The sequence below is a fragment of the Branchiostoma floridae genome, chromosome 5 (assembly GCF_000003815.2).
Source record: "Branchiostoma floridae strain S238N-H82 chromosome 5, Bfl_VNyyK, whole genome shotgun sequence".
NCBI lineage: Eukaryota > Metazoa > Chordata > Leptocardii > Amphioxiformes > Branchiostomatidae > Branchiostoma > Branchiostoma floridae.
In genome coordinates this window covers 22666842-22688511 of record NC_049983.1, presented here as the reverse complement: position 1 = coordinate 22688511, position 21670 = coordinate 22666842, and the positions used below count along the sequence as shown (strand labels likewise).

The 21670-nt window shown below is 40.7% G+C and overlaps 1 protein-coding gene across 7 annotated transcripts in view; it reads right to left on the bottom strand.

Moving 5' to 3' along the window:
* Positions 1-236: 236 nt before the first annotated feature.
* LOC118415687 (ankyrin repeat domain-containing protein 26-like) overlaps positions 237-21670 on the bottom strand; it is a 34176-nt gene continuing 12742 nt past the window's right edge. For 5 of the 7 annotated variants that reach the window (XM_035820428.1, XM_035820424.1, XM_035820425.1 and 2 more), the window contains 26 exons: positions 21362-21466; positions 20781-20813; positions 20213-20347; positions 19067-19288; positions 18145-18311; positions 16377-16524; positions 15292-15417; positions 14071-14133; positions 13749-13814; positions 13409-13513; positions 12516-12635; positions 11830-11901; positions 11373-11471; positions 10028-10078; positions 9306-9379; positions 8831-8900; positions 8470-8541; positions 7295-7376; positions 7034-7122; positions 6458-6526; positions 5704-5850; positions 5049-5132; positions 4204-4298; positions 2389-2512; positions 1476-1521; positions 811-1061 (listed from right to left, as the gene is read on the bottom strand). In XM_035820428.1, coding sequence (XP_035676321.1) covers positions 961-1061; positions 1476-1521; positions 2389-2512; positions 4204-4298; positions 5049-5132; positions 5704-5850; positions 6458-6526; positions 7034-7122; positions 7295-7376; positions 8470-8541; positions 8831-8900; positions 9306-9379; positions 10028-10078; positions 11373-11471; positions 11830-11901; positions 12516-12635; positions 13409-13513; positions 13749-13814; positions 14071-14133; positions 15292-15417; positions 16377-16524; positions 18145-18311; positions 19067-19288; positions 20213-20347; positions 20781-20813; positions 21362-21466 — 2565 coding nt within the window. In that variant the 3' untranslated portion in view covers positions 811-960. Of the gene's footprint in view, positions 560-810; positions 1062-1475; positions 1522-2388; positions 2513-4203; positions 4299-5048; positions 5133-5703; positions 5851-6457; positions 6527-7033; positions 7123-7294; positions 7377-8469; positions 8542-8830; positions 8901-9305; positions 9380-10027; positions 10079-11372; positions 11472-11829; positions 11902-12515; positions 12636-13408; positions 13514-13748; positions 13815-14070; positions 14134-15291; positions 15418-16376; positions 16525-18144; positions 18312-19066; positions 19289-20212; positions 20348-20780; positions 20814-21361; positions 21467-21670 lie in introns of those variants that run through there. The other 2 variants (XM_035820423.1, XM_035820427.1) reach the window with 2 other exon arrangements.

Here is a 21670-nt window from a genome sequence, read left to right as displayed (position 1 = left end):
CGGTTTTGTACCGGTACGCTGTACCGATACCCAGCCCTAGTGAGGATTATGTATTCCATAAAACTTGTATAAATTCAATAAAATCCATAATATGTTTCTGAGCAGTGGATCTTAATATGAAGTCCGTAAAATTTACATGTATTGCATTAACTTTGTATGCATAATTAGACACCTCTGGCTTTGCAACTGGGAAAAAGTACATGTACAAAAAAGATAGCTATCGATACTGGACGGAGTAACATAATAAATGTAACAGTTTATTTCAAAAATGTTCTTGATTACATATCAGCACAAAATATATACTTTAAGTGCCATTTAAATACACAACATGAGAGAAAAACATGAACTTGCCAGTTATGGAACAAGATTGTAAAACACTGCATGGAAGGAACCAGATATGGCTTTCTGGAACGATACAAACATTGCTTCCGATACAATGTTGCCACATGAACTGTAGCGTTTCTTTGCAACCTTAACAATTTGATACAGAAACTTTGCTACATGGCCTCAGAATTGCACAGTGGATGAGAGGACATAGTCACAACTTTTGGACGCATTAGGCCACACCGATTTAATTTCTTGGTTCACGGATTCGCTCGCTCCTATTTTTTGGAAAAAAAAATAAAAATAAAAATTACCACTCAGCAAATTTTCACCATTAATGAAACCATTCACCAACTTTCTGGGGTAGCAAATTGGCCTTTATATTATAAGCTCCTTAAAATGTGGGCACAGGTGCTGTTACTGTACAAAAATAGTGTTTTTGTACTTTTTTCAAGCTGAAAACTTTTTTCTTTATGTTTTGGATTAGCCGTTACCTTTACCCCAACCATTTTACAATTTTTATTTCTATTTTTATTTCGCCCTCTCGCTCCATATTTTTTATGAAAAAATCCGTGAACCAAGAAATTAAATTGGTGTGGCCTTATGAGTAGGAAAACATGGCCCCGTGTTGTTGTGCTACACAAAGTAGTTCCTGCGTAGGCTGTTGAGGTAGGCGCTGTCGTTGTCTTTCATTGGCGACTCCCGTCTAGAGCGACTGGGGCCAAGGCTGGTGGGCGCTGAATGGGGACATGTAGAAATCAGAATGCGTCAACTTCAAATTCACTTCTAATTGATTTCAGGATTCCGAAGTGTACATTTGTGTATAGAATACATATACTTTAGGATCACAATGTCCTATGGCTAATTAATGTAAACTTTGCCCAAAATGTACTGATGGTCTGCAAAAGATAACATTTACCAAAAAAAAGCAATTATATCATTGTTTCTGTGACCACTGATTCACCGCTCTAAGATTTTGATAATCATGGTGTTGACGTGCATTGGCAAAAGAAATTATGTTCATAAAGCAAGGATGTCCTTTACATTTTTTTGGAAACGGCCAAAAATTGATGCGCAGACGGATGTCATCCATATGATCAAATCAACATGGCCTTAGATTCAGTCCAGCTAATGATGGGGAAGAAACTCACGTCTTGACATGTGATGGGCGATGCTCCTGTCCAGCTCTTGTCTCACCTAACGGGCACAATAAAGAACAATTCATGATTTTCACCATTGCACTTAATAATTAAGAGTTGCACCAAGCTGTTACATGAAGGGACTGTAATCATGTGACATTAGAAAAGCAGTTTCTAATACAAAATTCCTGATGTTCCTTGATTAAAGATTTGATGAGTCCATACACATACGTTGGAAAATACTTTGTGTATAGGGGAGACCTCGAGCCCTGCAGTTGACTCTAATTATACCAAAATAGTCCTCCAAGGAGACGGAAACTCCAAGTAATAAACCTGCATCTGCTGGGGCCATCTCACGTGACATACAGTTCTGTCCCTGTGGGACTTAGTGCGCCAGTAGACGAGAGGGTGGAGAAGGAAGTGCACACCCCTCCTTCACCTTAAAAAGTCACGTGCAGGCCAGGCAGACTGGTCGCCTAACCAACCTTGTCTGCCTACCATTGATCTTTGGATACGAAGAAACAGCCATCATCATCTACCAAAATGTTAACACAGAGGAACTTTCACCTTCAAGAGAAAGTTTCCTATTCACAGTGCGCACTCATTGGTTCATCCTTCGTAGGTGATTAAGATATGGGGAGTAACCGAAGTCGCGTGGCGAAAGCAGACCCTTCAAATCTCATGCCTTAAGAAGAGGGTGGGTGGGTGGGAAGCTTCTTAAGACAAGGAACGTCTTCTCCCAAACCCAACCAACAGCCTTCTGCCCAAATCTTCCTGGGTCGCCTTCACCCCGCTTATCGGCGGTGCGGATGAATCCAAAGAGAGACAGATAGGTGGTCTGTTCTGTACTTATATGGTGGGGCAAATCATGTGATTCATGATCAACCAATGAGCGCACAGTGAAGATAGTAATTGCGGTCCCCACCTTCCTGGTCAGGGCGTCCTCACCGTCAGTTGAGTTGTTCATGAGGCTGGAGATGTGCAGGGTGCCGCCCATGCTGGTGTTCAGCAGGCCAGAACTCACGTCCTGTAACTTCTGTCTCTCCACTCTGTAAAACAATGCACATTATATATGGACATGACATGGAGGTAGAGTGACCACATGACCCTAACGGATTCAGATGCAACTTGAGACTTTGTCTCAAGTTGACACGATTTTTAGATCTGGGTACTATTTGTGCATAGTATGATATTATGTACTCCTAAACCCTACTCAAGACTGGCTTCCCTGGCTGGAATTCCAGCGCCTTACCCTAGGCTTTTGTCTGGCTGTATGTCTAGCGGCTTCCATTTGACTTCTACTCTGGCTGGAAATCCAGCGGCCCAGAGCAAGATCATTCTTTGGCTGGAATTCCAGTGGTCCAGAACAAGACTGCCACCCTGGCTGGAAATCCAGCGGCCCTGTTCAACACTGCCAACCTTGCTGGATTTCCAGCGGCCCTGTTTAACACTGCCTCCCTGACTGGATTTCCAGCAGCTCAACACTGCCTCCCTGGCTGGAAATCCAGCGGCAATATTATTGGATGGCCCGACTACTCTCTCTTTGCAGCCAGGGGCTGAGTTGCGAGGAGCTTACAATAGGCGGGGCTAAATCACAAGGGTCTGGAGCGAGCTGCCATTCGGCATCACTCAAGTGACCTCAATCCGACAGTAATTGCCCCAGGTGTGGCCATGGGACTGTAGGTGTGGACATGTAAATCATGCTTCTACCAACCCTTTCATTGATTTTTTCATCAACCCTTACAAAACCCACACATTATGGAAAAGGTGGGATCTTTCATCTTCCACTGTCTTAAAAAAAGGAGTCGAACCCAATAACCCAGGACCTAGAGTTAGCTTTTACTAGTTTTAGACTAGAGTAGACACCTTTGATATTGTTTTTTACTTTGTCTGAATCTCTCATGTTACCTGCAATTAGCCCACGGGCAAGAATTTGCAATAAACATTATTAATCAGGCCCCGAGAGCTTTGATGACCTTCTGAGTCAGGAGAGCTGGAAAACATTCTACAATGTAATCCTGTTATTTATGCGTGTATGTGCTATGTAAAACATGGGCTGAATATACTGTCATAGCACACTTTATCCAATTAGGACCATTCTTTAGTCAACTTGCTGTTCGAACTGACGATCTGGTTCTGAGCACTTATCTACACTTTAAAGAAAAAAGCGAATCTGTTCCAAGTCCAAGAGGGAGGTACATGTAAGGGTCAGATAAAATATACCAGAGATACAGATTACATCGAGTCCTAATAAAAAAATTATAAATTGATGATTGGTACCGTGCATCCGTGCACCATCAATTATTAAGTTTAACATGTCGCCGATGGGGTGAAAAGTGTAAGCACAAAGTGAATTCTCTACAACGGACAAAATCACTACCCAGGGCTCAAAATACCACCTGCATATGCATGTTAGTGCAGGTAAAATTAGAGCTGTGCAGGTATTTCCTGGTGTCTACCTGCACCTAACCTGCACTGGGTTTTATACATAAATGTCATATGAAGTAAGTGTAATGTGGATTGTTATTAGCTGCATTGAATGTTACTACCTATAAAGTATAAAAGAAAAAAAATAGCAATGGTTCCTGAACAATTTTAGTATGATCCATACTTCCTAAATTCAGAGTGGTGCAGGTAAAATTTGTCTGGTGCAGGTAATTTTCAATGTTACCTGCACCAGTGCAGGTATGAAGAAAAAAGTATTTCGAGCCCTGCTACCTAAATATTCTGTTTGACTCACGTGAGTTTTGTGACAGACTCAGTGTTCCTCTCCCTCTCCTTCTCCAGCTGAGAGTTCAGACGTTCTGCCTTCTTTATTGCCTCGTTGTACTTCTCCTGGAACAGGGACGGGAAGATGAGAAAATGTTTGTAAAAATTTATGTGAAAAATTACCAGTTTAGCTTGCTGAAGAGTTAATCTTCCTCAATTCTTGAGGAACTCCGTAATGTACGGTGACCTCCCTAGACTCTCTCAAAAGATCAGGAAACGGAGGATGGCGCTGGCCGGACGCTGTGTCCGACATACAGAACTAGTAGCCAACCAGCTTATCCTCTGGGAGCCAACTGAGGGAAAGCTACAAAGGGGAAGAAAGCGTACTAAAGATGTCCATGTTCAAGGTAACAAGGTAATCTTCCACTGGTTGTGACAGAGAGGCAGATGCTATGTACAGTGTTTACAAGTTCTATGTACCATAGAAGTTCCTCTATATCTGTTTTGATGAGCACAATGAACACTTTGTACCAGTTAAACATCCTGTCTTAGAGACTGCCACTATTTCCAACAGCATGTAAATGATTGTTGGGTGAGTGACAACAGCCAGATTTCAAAATCCCAAACTATATTGCTAGAGGCAGAGTCACTAAATGCTTTATCACGCATGCTCTTTAGTCCACAAGTTGGTGTCTACATCTTGGTATCAGGTCACATATTAACTTTAAAATCAAAATTAAAGTACTTAAATGCTTCTTCCTGACTTAGATGCCAAAGCCAACTAACTTGAGAACTTCAATCTTTTGAGAGTGATGGAACATTGCAATATAAGATAAGACACAATCATATAGAGACTGACAAACAAACACTCTTTACCATGAATCTGTCTTTCTCTGCGATGACTGTTTCCCTCTGGGTAAGGCTGTCGTTGAGGGAGGACCTCAGTCTGGCCAGCTCGCCCTGGGAATAGAACATTCAAGAAATTTTTGGTCAGTCTTTCTTTGACATCCTGCAGCAATGCACAGTTAATAATCTTTTTCTTCAGTCAAACTTCACACATAATTCTTGAGATAAACAGTATTTTCTCTCAATATTAACATAACTAATAGTATCAATAACTTGAAAGTTCATCTGTGTTGGTAGAAGTCATTATTGGACAAGTTAAACTGTAATTTCCAACATAAAAATTGGACTCACCCAAATTTTTGTGAGTCCAATTTTTGTGTTGGAAATTACAGTTTAACTAGTCCAATAATAGTATCAATATTAACTTAGCTTAGTTAGTTAGCTTTTTTTTAATACTTCATAACTCAATTGTTTAGTTTCACTCTCAATGTGTAAAACAAAAACAAAAAGTTTAGTCTTCTATATTGTTTTATTTGACAATCTACAATAGATGTTGTGAAACTTAACTATATATCTTAAATTTATTTTGTATCAGAGAGAGAGATAATAAAAGTTATCTAATAGTATCAGGAAGGCCAGACTACAGATAGTTGCAACTCATTGAAAATAAAAAAGTCTGCATTACCTTGAGCCCATTCATGGACTGTTCATACTCGCTGCGTATCTTCTCATCGTTGCTGTCCCTGAGTTTGTCCAGTTTGTTGCGGGCCTGCGCCTGGCCTTCCAGGTACTCGTTTACTTGCTGAAGCTTGCTGTTCAGCTCTGTACGAGACTGGGGGGAACAACAACATACATGTAACATTCAGCTGCTGAAGCTTACTGTTCAGCTCTGTACGAGACTGGGGGTTCCAGGAAAACACAAAAATATGCATATCAAAAGGGCAGAAACTTCTACTTGGCTATTTTTTTCCAGTTCAGTTTCAAACCTGTATAGGTGACCACCTCTACATAAGAACCATCTGGCCATTGATATGCAGTCAAAGAGTGAGGAGATGTAAAATTTGTCATGCACAAATGTAAGAGATTGCTGAATGATGAAATACCATGTAACAAACAACTGCTATCAAAATTTGTGTGTGTGATGTAACTATTACATGCATTGCGCAAATGTACAAGGCACCAAAAGTTGCTCCGTGAATAACTATCAATTATATACATTCATTCATCAGCTCTATGTGAAAAGAAAACAAAATTGAAGTGTTTGAAGTGTTGCCGTAAATTAAAACAAAAACTAAACAATGCAACAAGTGCAATTCACAAAAAAAAGGCATTTCAAACTTCAAAGCTTACCGAAAGGGCTCAGGAAAGGAAAGGTGGAGTTATCCAAGATTTGTGACACTGAAATTAATACTTGAGAAGGAGCTACATGACATGCATACCTGTGCCTCAAGCTGTTTCTTGTAGTTGTCAATATAGGACTTGTCTACGAAGTTTGAGTCCACATGTTGCTGTGCAGGGCAGAAAGGAAAAGTGAACTCAAGCAGCCACCCAAAGACAAAGTAACATGATAGCTAAAATTAATAACAGTATCAAACCTGAGCTCCCATCATCATAGTATGGCTTCTCTTTCCAATATAAAGCTGCGATGTAGAAACAGTAAAAGATTATATCTGACCTTGCTGTTAACATTGCAGATTATACAAAACAATTATGTTGTTGCAATTTGTGTAATTTGTTACTGTCATTCTACAGCAGTCAGTGCTTTGATTTCATGATGAAGTCACTATATACAGTATGGAAAGTTTTCATCTTAATTCTGTACCAGTGCCATCTCAGACTAAAAATATTCAAGTATGTGTCTATTATTGCACTGGACAAAAACATGACTGAATATGAAATACCCAAGACTTAAATTGTTGGAATGATGATAACAGTCAATGATTTGCATTTTCAGAAACATGGAGGAGGAAAGCTGAAAGTAAATGCACATTAAGTTACAAAATATCCACACCAACCTTGTACTTGATGAATTCATCCTCGATTTGCTCCTTCAGCTTCTCGAATCTCTGGACCTCCTTCTCCATTGTCTTATATGATGTCATATCTGAAAGGGAAAAAAGATATTATTTAAGTGTTAGGTAAACCAACATTGTATAGTAAGCACTTTCTTTATGTCCAAACACTGTCCATGGTTTATGCGTATTATGAAGATACTGTCAAGCTTCAATTGACGGAAAAATGGACGCTGGCTAGAACCCTGATTCTGTGTAACTTACCATTCTGCAGCTGCCTATTGAGCATGTCAGCCTTGGCTCTCATCTGTTCCTCCTGCTCCAGCTGACCTCTCACCTCTCCAACCTGACAACATTCAATGTACATAACACCTTCAGACAGTCACATGGCTTGTACATCACATATTGTATATACAGTCAAACCTGTATTAGCGTCCACCTTTGCTTAGCAGCCACCTGGCCATAGTGGCCACTTTTTGTCAGTCCCTTGGATTCGTAATGATTAAGAAATAGGACTAGCGGCCACCTGTCCAACGCGGCCACGGCCACACAATTTCCGGTCCCGTTGATACAGAAACACCGCCTATTGCAACCATACTGCAGCCTTATGTTACCCTGCACCAAGTTTGAAATTGTAGTTTGCGAGGAATTGGAGTTCCTGACAGGGTCATTTTGGCGGTAGCAGAAGGTATACATGCCTTGAACATTAAAGTGCATTAGTCTTTGTCAGTGAATGAAAATGTTACTTGGTGAAAAAGATTAGTGGGAACTGAAATCATGTGTAGCTTGCTCGTGGTCAATTGATCAACATTTTCTCTATAGTGGCCATATTTCTCCAGTCCCTTGAGTGGCCGCTATAGACAGGTTTGACTGTATTGTACATCATATATTATATCATATAATAGGAGTAAATGAACATTTGACAAGAGCCAATGGCAAATTGTAATTACGGCTGATTCAGACATTTATCTTATTACAATCTATATTTGCCACTGAGCTATCAATATATTTACTTTAAGGTTGAAAAACACATCTATTGTCATTTTTGTTCTATCCAATTTCGAAATGATATAATAAATTGTGTAACGAGAAGATATTTCAAAACTTTTCCTTCCATTACTCCAGGACTGCCATAACCAATATGTAAGCTACAACTAGAGTTACGGGTACTCGCTGCTGCCTACCTACAGCGCGGCAGCCAGGGAGTAGTGCCCCTGCCCTAGAGGAGCTAGGCTCCCCCGTCAATAACCCCCCTTCCACACACGCAAAAATAATGCACAGAAGTAAAAGCTACCACCGCCAAACCATAGACCCTGGTCCAAATTCCGCGTCCGGAGTCTTCAGCTTTATGAAGTTAGGCGAGCACATTAAGAAGAAGACTACCTTTAGTCCATAGGAAATAGAGAGGACCAAAGAAAGATAAGCGCTGTAAATCTGACCTGTTTCCTGAGTGTTTCGATGGTTCCCTGCAGAGCCTTCCTCTCCTGGCCCCAGTCACCTGACATGAACTCCTGTGGTTTGCAGAAGAAATAGTATTGCAATGGAATGTTAGTCAAGTTTTTAGTCTGTCTTTCCTTAAAGAGAAAGAAAAGATACTTAAGATTTAAACTGGAATTAGCAAACTTTTTTTCTTTGCTTTTTGAAATGTTAACACTAATGCAGATATGTTTTTATTGTCCGTCAAATTGAAATTTGAAATTCAAACCACTGCATATTGAGAAGAGAGACTTAATAGCCTCGTAGCATAACATTATGAAAGCTGTGAGATACATGTTAAAGCTTATTTGCTGTAATTCCGACCTTGAGTTTCTTCTTGGCCCCCCTGAGCTGCATCCTGGCTGTGGCCAGGTCCTCCTGTAGTCTGGTGTTTCTGTTAGGAGGGAGGGATAAAGGAATGTAAAGGGCAGTCTAATAACTGTATTGTGGGTTCAATGACGAGCCTGTCACTGTACCAGTAATTTATAAACAGCACTGAAAACCAAGGGTTTGGTGGCTACTGTAACCAGGTCCTCCTGTAGTCATGCATTTCTGTTTGAAGAGAGGACCACTGTGATATAAAGGCAGTATATATTGCTTTGAATACACTGCCAAGTTTAGCAGCCAATGGCTGTACAAGACATAGCTTTAAACAGATAACAGGGCTGAAGACCAAGAGGTAGCTGATATCCAGAAATAAAGCTATCCTGTTATGTTATCATGTTACAATCTGAAGTGTTGTCATTGACATATATTAGAAAGTATGGCTGCCCTTTCTTAAGTTGTTGTTGTTACTCACCTCTGCATCTCCTCATGCATCTTCTCCTCAGACATTTTCTTCAGCTCTGCCATCCTCTTTATCCTCCTCTTCTCCTACAGTGTGGAAACAGGAAAACATTATAGTAAACTTTACATAAAATGCATAGTTACAGTTACAGTACACTGGAAACACATATTCAGAGTGTGATGTGAAGTTTCGGTGAAGAGGTCACTACAAAAGTTAATGTGAGGAAAACAATATTGCAAAATTAATGTAACTCTCAAGCTAGAGGGGAGTAACTGTACAGTATAGATTGATCAGTATATAGCTGGACAGTGAGTTGGTGTTATACACTGTCTATATTAATATTGTAAAATCCACAAAACTCGAGCTAGATGGAGCAGCTGTAGATCCATCACAGGACAGGGAGAGTTGATGTTAGATCTACCAGGGAAATGTCCCAACCACAATAAACAATGCCCACAGCTCAATGTTCCATTCACTGCATCAAGCCGTTTCCAGTAGCCTGCAATTTGGGTATTTTTTAACAGCCCTGATTTGAACTCTGGACCTTCTAGTTCATAATCAGGATCACTGACGATTATACATGTATGTAGACCACTTACTCAATCCTTACAGACATACATACATAATTACATGCACAAACTGTATGCAGTTGTCCTACAGATGGTTATACTGATGACAGCAAAGAGAAAGACTAAAACTGAAGCAAATAAAAAGCAAAGCTGATAGCCACAAACCTCGTCCACTCCTGTATGTGCCTCTGCCTTTTCTCTTTCAAGCTGTGCAATCTACAGCAAACAGAAAAGATAATGTTTATTTATGTGTTATGATGTCTTAATATGTAATCATTGTGTTACACATTTCTCCTCTTTAAGCAGGTTTTTCTTGATAATCAATAGTAGTGAGATGGTTTAAAAAAGCCATGCATGCAACAAGAGAAAAGAAGGAAAAAAAAACTGCATGCACTCACTACTAAAACACTGACATGCAAATTGATCAATTATTAAGATTCAATTATACTCTGCCAAAATAGTTGCTCTGTGGAACATGTATTATTCAATGTGTTGTACATATCAGTGAGAGCCATTCACAAGCAGTCTTTCATGCATCTCATTTCTTCATACAGGAACAGGGCTCGAAATACCACCTGCAATTATATGCAGGTTAGTGCAGGTAAAATTGGAGCTGTGCAGGTATTTCTGGTATCTACCTGCAAATAACCTGCACTGGTCCATGTACTGGGTTTTACACATAAATTTCCTTTGATTTAGATGTATATGGATTGCTATTAGCTGCATTGACTGTTACTAACTATTAAGTATAATATATTAAAGAAAAAATAGAAATGGTTCCTAAACAATTTTAGTACGATTCATACTCCTTAACTCAGTTTGGTGTAGGTAAAGTTTGCCTGGTGCAGGTAATTTTCAACGTTACCTGCACCAGTGCAGGTATGCAGAAAAAAGTATTTCGAGCCCTGAGGAATGATTGTGCACTAGAAGTGATGTCCATGAAGCATGTGTATTGATGTCAGGTGACCAACTTTGGCTTACAAACATACAAATCTCATCAGGATCTCATTGTCAGGCAATTTCCATTGGAAGCAAGTAATTGTAACTGACTTCCTGAAATCAATGTGGACACAGCACAATAGCAGACAGACATTACTACAATAGCAGGCAGTTAGCAGGGTTGGACAAGTCCACTAGCCCTATTGTCCAAGTGAAATTGCTGTTCGGGCAAGTGCATGACCTACCCCACTTGCCCGATCGGGCAAGTAAGATTTTTCCTTTGAGTGAGATTTTATACTAATGTTATCTTCTACAGTCACAACATCAAGAAATGGCCAACATTGAAAACTAAAGGCAATAATAAGAATTCCATTGCTGGAAGTGACAATGCATATAAAAGTGACCGTCATTTGAATTTTGGGCAAGTGAAAAGTTGGTTCGGGCAAGTAAATTTTTTATGTGCTGGCCCGATAGGACAAGTGAATTTTAGAAAACTTGTCCAACCCTGAGTGAGTGTCAGATATAAGTATTGTTGGTGTGCCCAGTGGCTAGTTGAGAAGGTCACACTCACCCTGAGTCCCAGCTTTGACCTGGACTTGACCTCGCTCTCCCACAATGCCCTGGAGTCCTCCGCATCACGAGCAAACAGGCTGCGATTGGCTGCCTCCTCCTGGTGAACAAACCCACAAAATTAGATCTTTGCAAAATACTACAAAACATATAGCAAGGAGAATCTTAAAAGCATCAGATGTGTTCTAACTGACTGTACTTGGTCCAGAGATAGTATACAGTTAACCACATAGTTACAGCTTAGTATTAACATGAAATTTTTATGCATGGTGGGTTAAAAGTTAAATATGTACATATACCAAAAGATAAGAAGCACCCATCAGAATGCATTCTCCTGTTCATGAGTCAACAATCAGACAACATTGAAAGAAAAGAGTTCTACGTTTCGTTATCTACTCATCTGAAAGAGCAGATTGGATGTTTCTTTCAAATTTGTCGAATGACTTTCTCACACTTACACTGAGTTTGTCCTCCAAGTGAACGTTGGACGTCTTCAGGTTGGCGACCAGGGCCTCCAGACTGGACCTCACCTGGTAGGGGCAAACAACATAATACAGTATGTGATGCAACCTCTAAAAAAAATAAATTCTTTCATCTCTTAAGTACGAAAAAGTAAACGTATACTACTTTTCCACTGGTCAGACTTCACCAAGTGGGGCTCATAGAGCCCTGGACAGTGGGATTTTGTCTTACACAGACAGAGAGGGACTTCAGTGAGTGCTGGGGAGTGGCACAGATGGGGAGGGGCTCTATGTAGCCTAGCTAGGAGAGTGAGTGAGAGTTTACGTTCTGCAGACCATCCTCACCTTGTGCGAGTACTCCAGATCTTTCTTTACCATATTGGCCTGTGTCTGCTAGCCCCCACCTTAAGCTTAACTAAAACACAAGTCTGGCAACCCTCCCACTGGTAAGGTCCTGTGGTGAGGGGCTCTATGGAGCCTAGCTAGAAGAGTGAGTGAGAGTTTACATTCTGCAGACCATCCCCACCTTGTGCGAGTAGTCCAGGTCTTTCTGCATTATCTCTGCCCATGTCTGCTAGCCCCCACCTTCAGCTTAACTAAAACACAAGTCTGGCAAGCCTCCCACTGGTAACGTCCTGTGGGGAGGGTCTCCATAGAGCCATGGAAAGTTAGAGTTTGCTCACCTTGTGCGAGTCCTCCAGGTCTTTCTGCATCATCTCTGCCCGAGTCTGCTCGTGTTTCAGGGTGGCGTCCAGCTGGGCCTTCTCCATCTGAAGCTTCTGTACAGACGTCTCCAGCTCTGCCTGAAAACAACATGGTCTGATTATAATACAGCCAGATGAATTTGTATAACACTACTATAAATGCTTTTAAGTTTGCGGGGATTTAATTACGTGGTAGCAGGAAAGAAGACTGTTTACGGTGGTTTTAAGTTCGCGGAAGCACTATGCAAGTTGTTAGTCTCTTACTGCCATTGAAAAATGTTCGCAGTGGTTTTAAGTTCATGGTGAATTGGCAACAAGAAAACTGCGAACATAAAACCACCGCAAAAATTTCTGCATTTACAGTATCTCAGGGATTTGCCAGGCACTAGATTCCTTTCAACATTAACTATTCAAGTCATTGTCTGGATAGGAATTGTATACTCTTGCATGCACACCATAAGCCTAATCATTAGAATTCTAACTTTACAACTTCAATTTTAACGATTAGTGTAAAACCCAACACGATAAAACTGCAACATAACAAATTTCGCTTACTAATTCGTCACATTCAAAAATGTTGAGCAAAGTATAAGATAAGTTTGTGAGAGAACTAAACAAATCTAAAATACATGTAGGGCCCATCAAACATATTAGGGAAAGGACACAGATTTAGAGGCTTAGAGGCAGCTTTGAACCACTACTGCTAAAGTCAAGTTTTGTTAGTCAGGACTGGTCAAAGGTCTGTACAGCTACTGTAGTATCTGAGTCAGCAACCCTGAGAAGGGCCATAGTAACATTAAACTTCTTAAAGTTGCTGTTTCTTTTTGTTGGATTGAAAGTAAATGTTTTAATCACACAATCATGACGTGTACCTTTCTCTGCGGGTCGACTGAGTGTCTCTCCATCTCTTTTGCATGGTCCTGGAGCTCCCGAATCTTAGTCTGGGAATCGTGTCTCTGTTCCTCTAGGCCCATCACCTGTATCACGGATGAACAAAGAATTGGTGAATACTTAACCATTGATGTACATCTGGTATATGTAGCATTGTGTTCATGAATAGAAAAAATGCATAAAACTTTGCTGTCAACACAAGATTTTAAAAATACTTACATCATGTATTTTATAATATCTATGCTTCGTAACAATGCCCATTATGGCAGTTTCAGTAATGTGCACAATAAACATTAAAGTCAATACTGCCAACACCAATACCTTGCTCTTCAGTCTCTCAATCTCTCCCTGGAGAGCATTTTTCTCAATCTCCAGACCGTCTTTGGCCTGCAAAGGAATAAAAGATAATACATCGGTGAATAAATCTAACATGACATGCAATATGACAAATCATAATCAAATACCCAAAATATTCCATCATGGTCAAATCTAAGGCAAAGCTGATTTTACACCATTTCTCAATTATAGGTTGCTTGTTCAGATGGAGAATAACCAAAAATCGACTCTTTAACAGAAAGAGCACACCTATCACTATTGAACCAAGAAGAAATTCTGGCCTTGAAAAAAAAAAAGTACTTCAAACCTTTTTGACTCCCTCCAGTGCAGCCTCAGCAAGGGAGACCCTCTTCATCGCATCAGACAGCTCCTGTGGGGGACAACATTTGGTCAGCTAAATAAAAGTACATGTACATGTACACTGTACCCTCATTGATAATCATCATATGAACAGACTGCAGTTTCTCTCAGCTTCATGCACCAGCCCTTCCAGTGGAAACAATGTGTTGCACTGACTAAGGCTCAGACCAGAAAGGATTGTATGTGTGTGAAAAAAATGCATTCATTTTGTCTGACTTTCTGGTGCAATTTACACGAGACTTCTTTCTTCAAGCAAGTGCAATTCTGTATCATTTTCATACTCCTACATAATGCTTTTGCATTGGTTTTACCCTAACCTTGAAGAGAAAAGGCTAGTTATAATGTGTAAGTGCCAGACAGAAACAAAGCATTCTATGGTGGCCTGTGTATTCCCGGTGTCCTCACACACTACCCAAAGACTGCTTATTGTGGTATTCATTTTCATGGGTTTGCATTCCTGATGATGAGACTGAAGCTTGTGTTGTTTAGCTTAAAAATACAGGTGCCCAAGGGTGCTGGCCATGGGAAACAATAAAAACTTACCTCGCAAAAGAAAAATCCATAGAATTTAGAGCCAGACCAGGGGGATATTGAACAACACAGACAATATACATTTGAGCAACATATCATGTCCAACAATAGTAATCTTTACCACTGGGGGCACATGCACTTGTTAGTAAGAGATACAAGTACATAATGTAGTTCTTGCTTCTTTTCAATCCTCACAACATGTCCTGACTAGCCCCTTGTGCGGGTGTGGGTGGATCATAGCTTACTAACAATATCTACAGAAAGATGCAAGCTGAGTCTTGCATGTTATGGTACACCACATTAGAAGAACTCTGGTAGCTCCTAAGTAGCTCTTTGCTGTAGTGGCTACAAAAATGATGGACACTACACCTACATGTATACTCTAAAATGTAAGGGAAAACTCCAGCTGTTATTCTACAGAAAGGTTTTGACTCCTGACCTGCTGCATACGCTGGTACTCCACATTGGAGATGCTCCTGACTAGCCCCTTGTGTGGGTATGGGAAGGATTTTAATCTAACTGACTAACAGTATCTACAGAGAGATGAGAACTGGTTGTTGGAGGTGCTCCAGTTCAAGTTCAAATAGCCCCCCTGCTGTAGTTGGACAGTTACTGCATCTACAGAAAGACTCCTGACCTGTTGCATGCGCTGGTACTCCATGTTAGATGAGCTCCGGTTCATGTCCTGACTCCTCATCTCCTCCCTCATCATGTTCACCGTGTCTGTCAGGGACTTGTTCTTCTCCTCCAGACTGTCCTTCAACTGTCAGCAAATGTACAACACCGGGTTTAAATTGTATTCTGTTGGTTAGTTTGACATACAGCCAAGCCAAGGCTAAACAACAGTCTATTTGTTAATCTAAGACATTGTTTGCTAATCTATGACATTGTTTGCTAATCACAGACTTTTGTTTGCTTAAATCCAAGACATTGCCTGCTAATTAAGGACCTTGTTTTCTAATTCAAGACTTTTTTCCTAAACCAAGAATTTGTCTTGCTAATTCAAGACTTTGTTTTCCTAATCCAAGACTTTGTTTGCTAATCCAAGACTTTGTTTTGCTAATCCAAGACTTTGTTTGCTAATTCAAAACTTTGTTTGCTAAACTAATAAAGATAACTAGACTGTCTTCTAGATGTGAACAAATGTACAGCAAAGGATTTAGATCTATTCTGTTGGTTAGTTCAACAAGTAGCTAAGCCAAGAGTCTATTTGCTAATCTAAGACATTGCTTGCTAATCCAGGATTTTTGTTTGTTAATCCAATACATTGCTTGCTAATCCAAGACTTTGTTTGCTAATTTGATACTTTGTTTTGCTAATCCAAGACTTTGTTTGCTAAACACTAATAGAACTTCAGAGGTGTTGGGCATGGAGCATCAGGGTGTACATTTAACTTTTGTACATAGGTGTGATAGGTAAGTTGAGCTGGGCTGCATTCAGACAACTTTGCCAATAAGAAGTGGGATTCTAAGCACAAATGATTAATCTAGAAATCTGCAATCACCAAACCTTATCTGCAGTTCTTCTGAACCCAAAAGGATAGCTATACCAAAGTTTTATGCTGAAGGGTTATACTGGCTATACAGAAACTGATCAAAAAAAGGTTCCGAAATCCCAACTGCAGTTCTACTAAACCCAAAAGGTATTCATGCTGGTGTTTTATACTGAAGGGTTATACTGGCTATACAGACAGAGATCAAGAAGAGGTTCCCAAATCCTCACCCTCTGATTCTCGTCCTTCATCCTGTCCAGCATGCCCTGCAGCCTGTCCTGCTCCCCCCCTGCCCCCCTGCTGCCGGGCCGGCCCCCGAACTTGGACTCTTCCGCCTGCTGCTTCAGGAGCAGGGACTCATTCTGCAGACCGGCGATCCTAAGGAAAGTGAAAGTGATATCAATCCATTTTAATTCACTGTGTCATGGGAGGACTAGTAAGAAATACAGCACTATATGGTAACCTGCCTAGACTAAGTGATAAGATCGGGCAAAGGCGCATGCAGCTCTCTGGCCACTACCGGTATGTGCAACACCCAGAACTAGTGGCAAGTGAGCGATCCTGGGGAGAAACATGGAGAAATAAGTGTCGGAGACAGGAGGAGGGGACGTTTAGAAACTATCAACAGCTGTTTAAGGGCAGGAGAGACTCGTTCTGCAGACCTGCGATCCTGGGGAGACATGGGGCAGAAATAACTGTGGGGAGACAGGAGGAGGGAACTTTTATAAACTAACAACAGCTGTTTAAGGACAGGAGAGACTTGTCCTGCAGACCTGCAATCCTGGGGAGAGACATGGATCAGAAATAAAGGTGGGGAGACAGGAGGAGGGAACTTGTAGACACAACAGCTGTTTAAGGGCAGGAGAGACTTGTCCTGCAGACCTGCGATTCTGGGGAGAAACGTGGGGCAGAAATAAGAGTGGGAAGACAGGAGGAGGGAACGTTTAGAAACTATCAACAGCTGTTTAAGTACATTTGTATAGTTCCAGTGGGAATGAAAAAAGGACAAACATGTTCTGGATAGTTTCAAAGAACGCTTGCAGATAAATGTGCGAAGGTTAGGTGTGACGGGTCGTTCAATATAATATAACTAGCTGCTGCCACGCCGCATGCCTGCAAAGCTGGTGTGCTGTGCCAAAGGGCAGTTATACCGGCAATTTAATACAGATACAGATGTTGCCCATTGAGAAAGTTGTTTCTATCCCTCATTGTTCAGTACCAATCAGATGTTGACCGTTGTCATAGAGATTCTGTTTTAAATACCTTAGTTGACAAAAGCCTGGGTGTTCTCTGGGAACCTTTCCACAGAAAACACCTGTCTAAATGCAATTTGAACCTTTGAAGGAAACACCTGTTTTCTCTATGATAGCTTTTTTCTGTCCCACATATAGAAGTCTTGATAATTACTTTCGTTACTTAGCTATCCTTTGTTGTTTAATTGACAGTTTGGTGCACACCACCAAATGGCTACATTACCAATTTAGAAAACTAAGAAACTGACATAACAAAGCTCGAGCCATCAAGTCAATTTAAGATGCAAACAGGACATATATACAACAGTTACTACAATTACATTGTCTTGTGTGCCAAAATATTTTTTAAACTCTTGAAAAAGCTCACGTTTACACTTTTCTGTTGCTTTCATCTAAAACTGAACATTTCGCCAAATGCAATGAAACACAAAAATGCTACAATACCAGGAGTTTTTCTAGAAAAAAAATTGCAAGAGGGAGCAATGCAATTGAGCGGCACCACCAAGGGGGATCTCCCTACTTGGGTGTGGAGTTTTGACTATTCTAAATTATAATGGAGCACTGTATGGCTTCCTATGGGCCAAAATTACTATCAGACAGGTCACAGTTGAAGACTGCTACAATCAGAATTTTATGCTTGCCAGAGGCTCCGCTCCCCAGGGTAAGGGGGCGCATGGTCAGGGCATAGGGGTGCAGCACACCAGTTCCCTTATTCAATATCAATCCACTCTTAACTGTCTCTTACTTCTCATTGGCTGTTTCCAGCTTGGCCTTGAGCTTGGTGGAGTTGTCTCTTTCCTGCAGAACTCTCTGTTCCAGGGTCTCCAGGTTTCCCCTTCTCTGGTCCAGGTCTCTCTGCAGGTTGTTCAGCTGGTTGTTCTTCTCGTTCAGGGAGGCCTGAGTCATCTGGATCTGTTGCAAAAACAAGCAGGGTTTATTACATTATACTATTAGAATATCAGGGCTCGAAATACTTTTTTCTGCATACCTGCACTGGTGCAGGTAACATTGAAAATTATCTGCACCAGACAAATTTTACATGCACCACTCTGAGTTTAGGAAGTATGAATCATACTAAAATTGTTTGAACCATTGCTGTCTTTTTTCTTTTATACTTAATAGGTGGTAACAGTCAATACAGCTAATAACAATTCCTATACATCTAAATCAAAGGTAAGTTATGTATAAAACCCAGTACATGGACCAGTGCAGGTTAGGTGCAGGTAGATACCAGAAATACCTGCACAGCTCCAATTTTACCTGCACATACATGTACAGGTGGTATTTCGAGCCCTGAATATGGACATGAAAAGGAACTTGCTTCAACTCCTTTCATGTTTCAAATTGCTACTTCTTCTCTTCTTGTTATTCAGATTCTTGACTCCCTTATTCCACTACAGGTGGACATACATGTTCTGTACCTTGTAATATGGACCATCTGCAGAAAACAACTATTTGTCTGTTGCTGCAGCAATAAGCTTCAGTGGAATATAGCACTCACATGTCTGTGTACAAAGAATCTTTTTATTCATATGAGTGAACAGTTCACAGAAGAATCCAAATCTTCTTTCTGTGTCTTTATTACATCTAGTATAAAACATAACCTCAACATGTTAGCACAACAATAAACTTTTATTTGTCTAAGAGACATCCCGTTCCCCACCCACCTCATGCTCCAGCCCCTTGATGCGTGACTCTGCAGTGCCCAGCTGCTGCCCCAGGCCCCGTTTGTTCTCCCTCAGGGCAGACAGCTCCGCCTCCTTGTGGTCGATGGCTCGCTTCAGCTCGTCTCTCTCGTGCTGCGACGCTCGTTCCAGCTCGTTTCTCGCAAGGTGGCCCTTCTCCAGCTCCTGGCTGGCACTTTGTAGTCTCTGCTTCAGGGAGTCAAGCTATATAAAGGGGAAAAAGACGATTAATCAATTTTTATAGAAGTGTCAGTGTGAACGCTACTGCACCAGGGACAGGCCAAGGAGCAGAGAAGTATCATTCAGCACCAAGGGCAGGGATGGCAGTGTCAGTGTGTATGCTATTCAGCACCAGGGACAGGGATAGTAGTGTCAGTGTGAATGGCATTCAGCACGAGGGACAGGGATAGTAATGTCAGTGTGAATGGCATTCAAGTACAAGGATGGTAATGTCAGTGTGAATGACATTCAGCATTGGGAACAGGGGTGGTAGTGTCAACAACCAATGGATATTATCTATAACAACAATCAAGAAATCAGCACCAAGGGCAGGTACACTTTTTGGTTGATGCAATAATGTAATGATTTGTATTTGTATGTATCAGTGGTAGCCGTTACCAGCCTTGCTGCTGGCTGGCTGCTACCTGCCATGCTTTGTTTGCATTCCCAATAAATGAAACTGAATGAAATGATGTAATTGTTAACACTATTCATTCAATTTGTGATTTCTTTTTAATAACAAAACTTTGCTTTCTGAAGAAATAAGCAACTTATCTACTGTATAAGAAAACTTTTATCTAGCAACTAGCCAGAGCAGTAATCCAGAAAAGCATTGCCAATGATATGAAACGAATACAGATTTCAGCAGAAAGAAGTCCTAAACTTCCTTTACAGGTACATGTGTGACTAACCTACATACAGTAAAAGATAACTGCCCCATGGTTGAGGTGAGACAAATGTTAAGCATGCAACTGTTTTCAAAGCATACTCCTACTTTGGAAACTGTTGCCCAAGCAATTAGGCATGGAATAGCAAGACACTATAAGCCCTAAATTCACAGGTGGTCCTTAAACATCAGTGTTGACCAGTATGGCAACCTTATAAAGATGCTTGAAAGTAATAACTGACCTCTGCAGTGAGTCTGTCCTTCTGTGACCTCTCCTTGTCAAGGTCGGCAGTCAGCACGGCATTCTGGGACTTGACCTGTGCCAGCTGATTGTTGAACATGGCATGGGAGTGTGCCAGGGCCTCCTCGCTCATTCTCTGTATGGGAGGGGGGCAGAGAACAGTTATAAACAACAAGGGAGTGTGCCTACATACATGTACATATACAAAAAAAGATTACAATCAAATATCACAACGTCTTGGGTTATGCTGCCATCCAACCAACCAACAAACAGCATCCCAAACATAACTTTTTGTCATAGTTTACTGCAAACAAACTTTCAAGAGAACAAAATTTATATTTCCAACCCCTAACATCAGAATCCTAAAGAATCATATGGACACATACAAAACTCAAGTTACATTGAATTTTGTATCTCTCTCAACAACCAATGCAACCTATGTGTACCAACTAACCCTCAAAACAACCAACAAATTACCACTGACAAAGGATCCAAAAGGATAAAAAAAAAAGGGAACATAAAGATGAACAGGAAATCTTTCTTAAGTTTACACTCAAGACTACCCTGACCTTTTCAGTCCTGCGAGCAACCTTCACCCTATTCTGTAGGATGAGGAAAAAAAGTTATAGAATCTAAGCTAGGAAAAAATCATTGATGCTTTTCGACTGTACGAAACTCAGGATACTGTTAGGTAAAAACCCTGGGGCAGAACAATGGGAATAAATGCTGAAAACAGCACTAAGCAACACCATTATGATACTAGTTTGCATGAATAGATTCCAATCCTTGCAGAAGGAATCCCTAACTAGCACCAGCTCTCCTTGTCCAAAGCTTCTGACACTAGCTGAGACATCTCAGAGACATCCCTGCAATATCTGACTCAAAATTTGTCAAGATCTGGAAATTGCCTACCTTGTATATCCTTTAATACGTCATGAAACTTATTCATAATATTCCTTTGCTGATGAAAACACATTCAAAGCTCTCCAATGTCATCATAACAGAACTATTGAGTATAATGTACATTTTCTATTGTCATAAGATGGCAGCCTTGACTGTGTATTAGGCTATAGTTGAACTAATAGGTAAATGAATATATGTCATATCAACATGGCACTTGGTGTTAAAAACACACGATTGTCTAACTCACAATCTCATTCTTGAGCTCCTCTATCTTGTTGTTGAGCTCCTCATTCTCACTGTGCAGCAGACCGTACTCATCCCTGTACCTGGTGCGCTGACGCTCCAACTCAATCTGGGGGAGAAACAAACATCAATCTTTGAAATTCAATGTTGAAGCTTACATGTATGTTAGCAGAAGGGGGTAGTGCTACTCTCCATAAAGACTATTGATGGGGAAAATTGGGACTTTTTTCTTATATGCCATCTTTATCTGTCAGCAACAGGTGAGGATAGCTGACAGAAAAAGACAGCATATAAGAAAAAGGTCACTATTGAC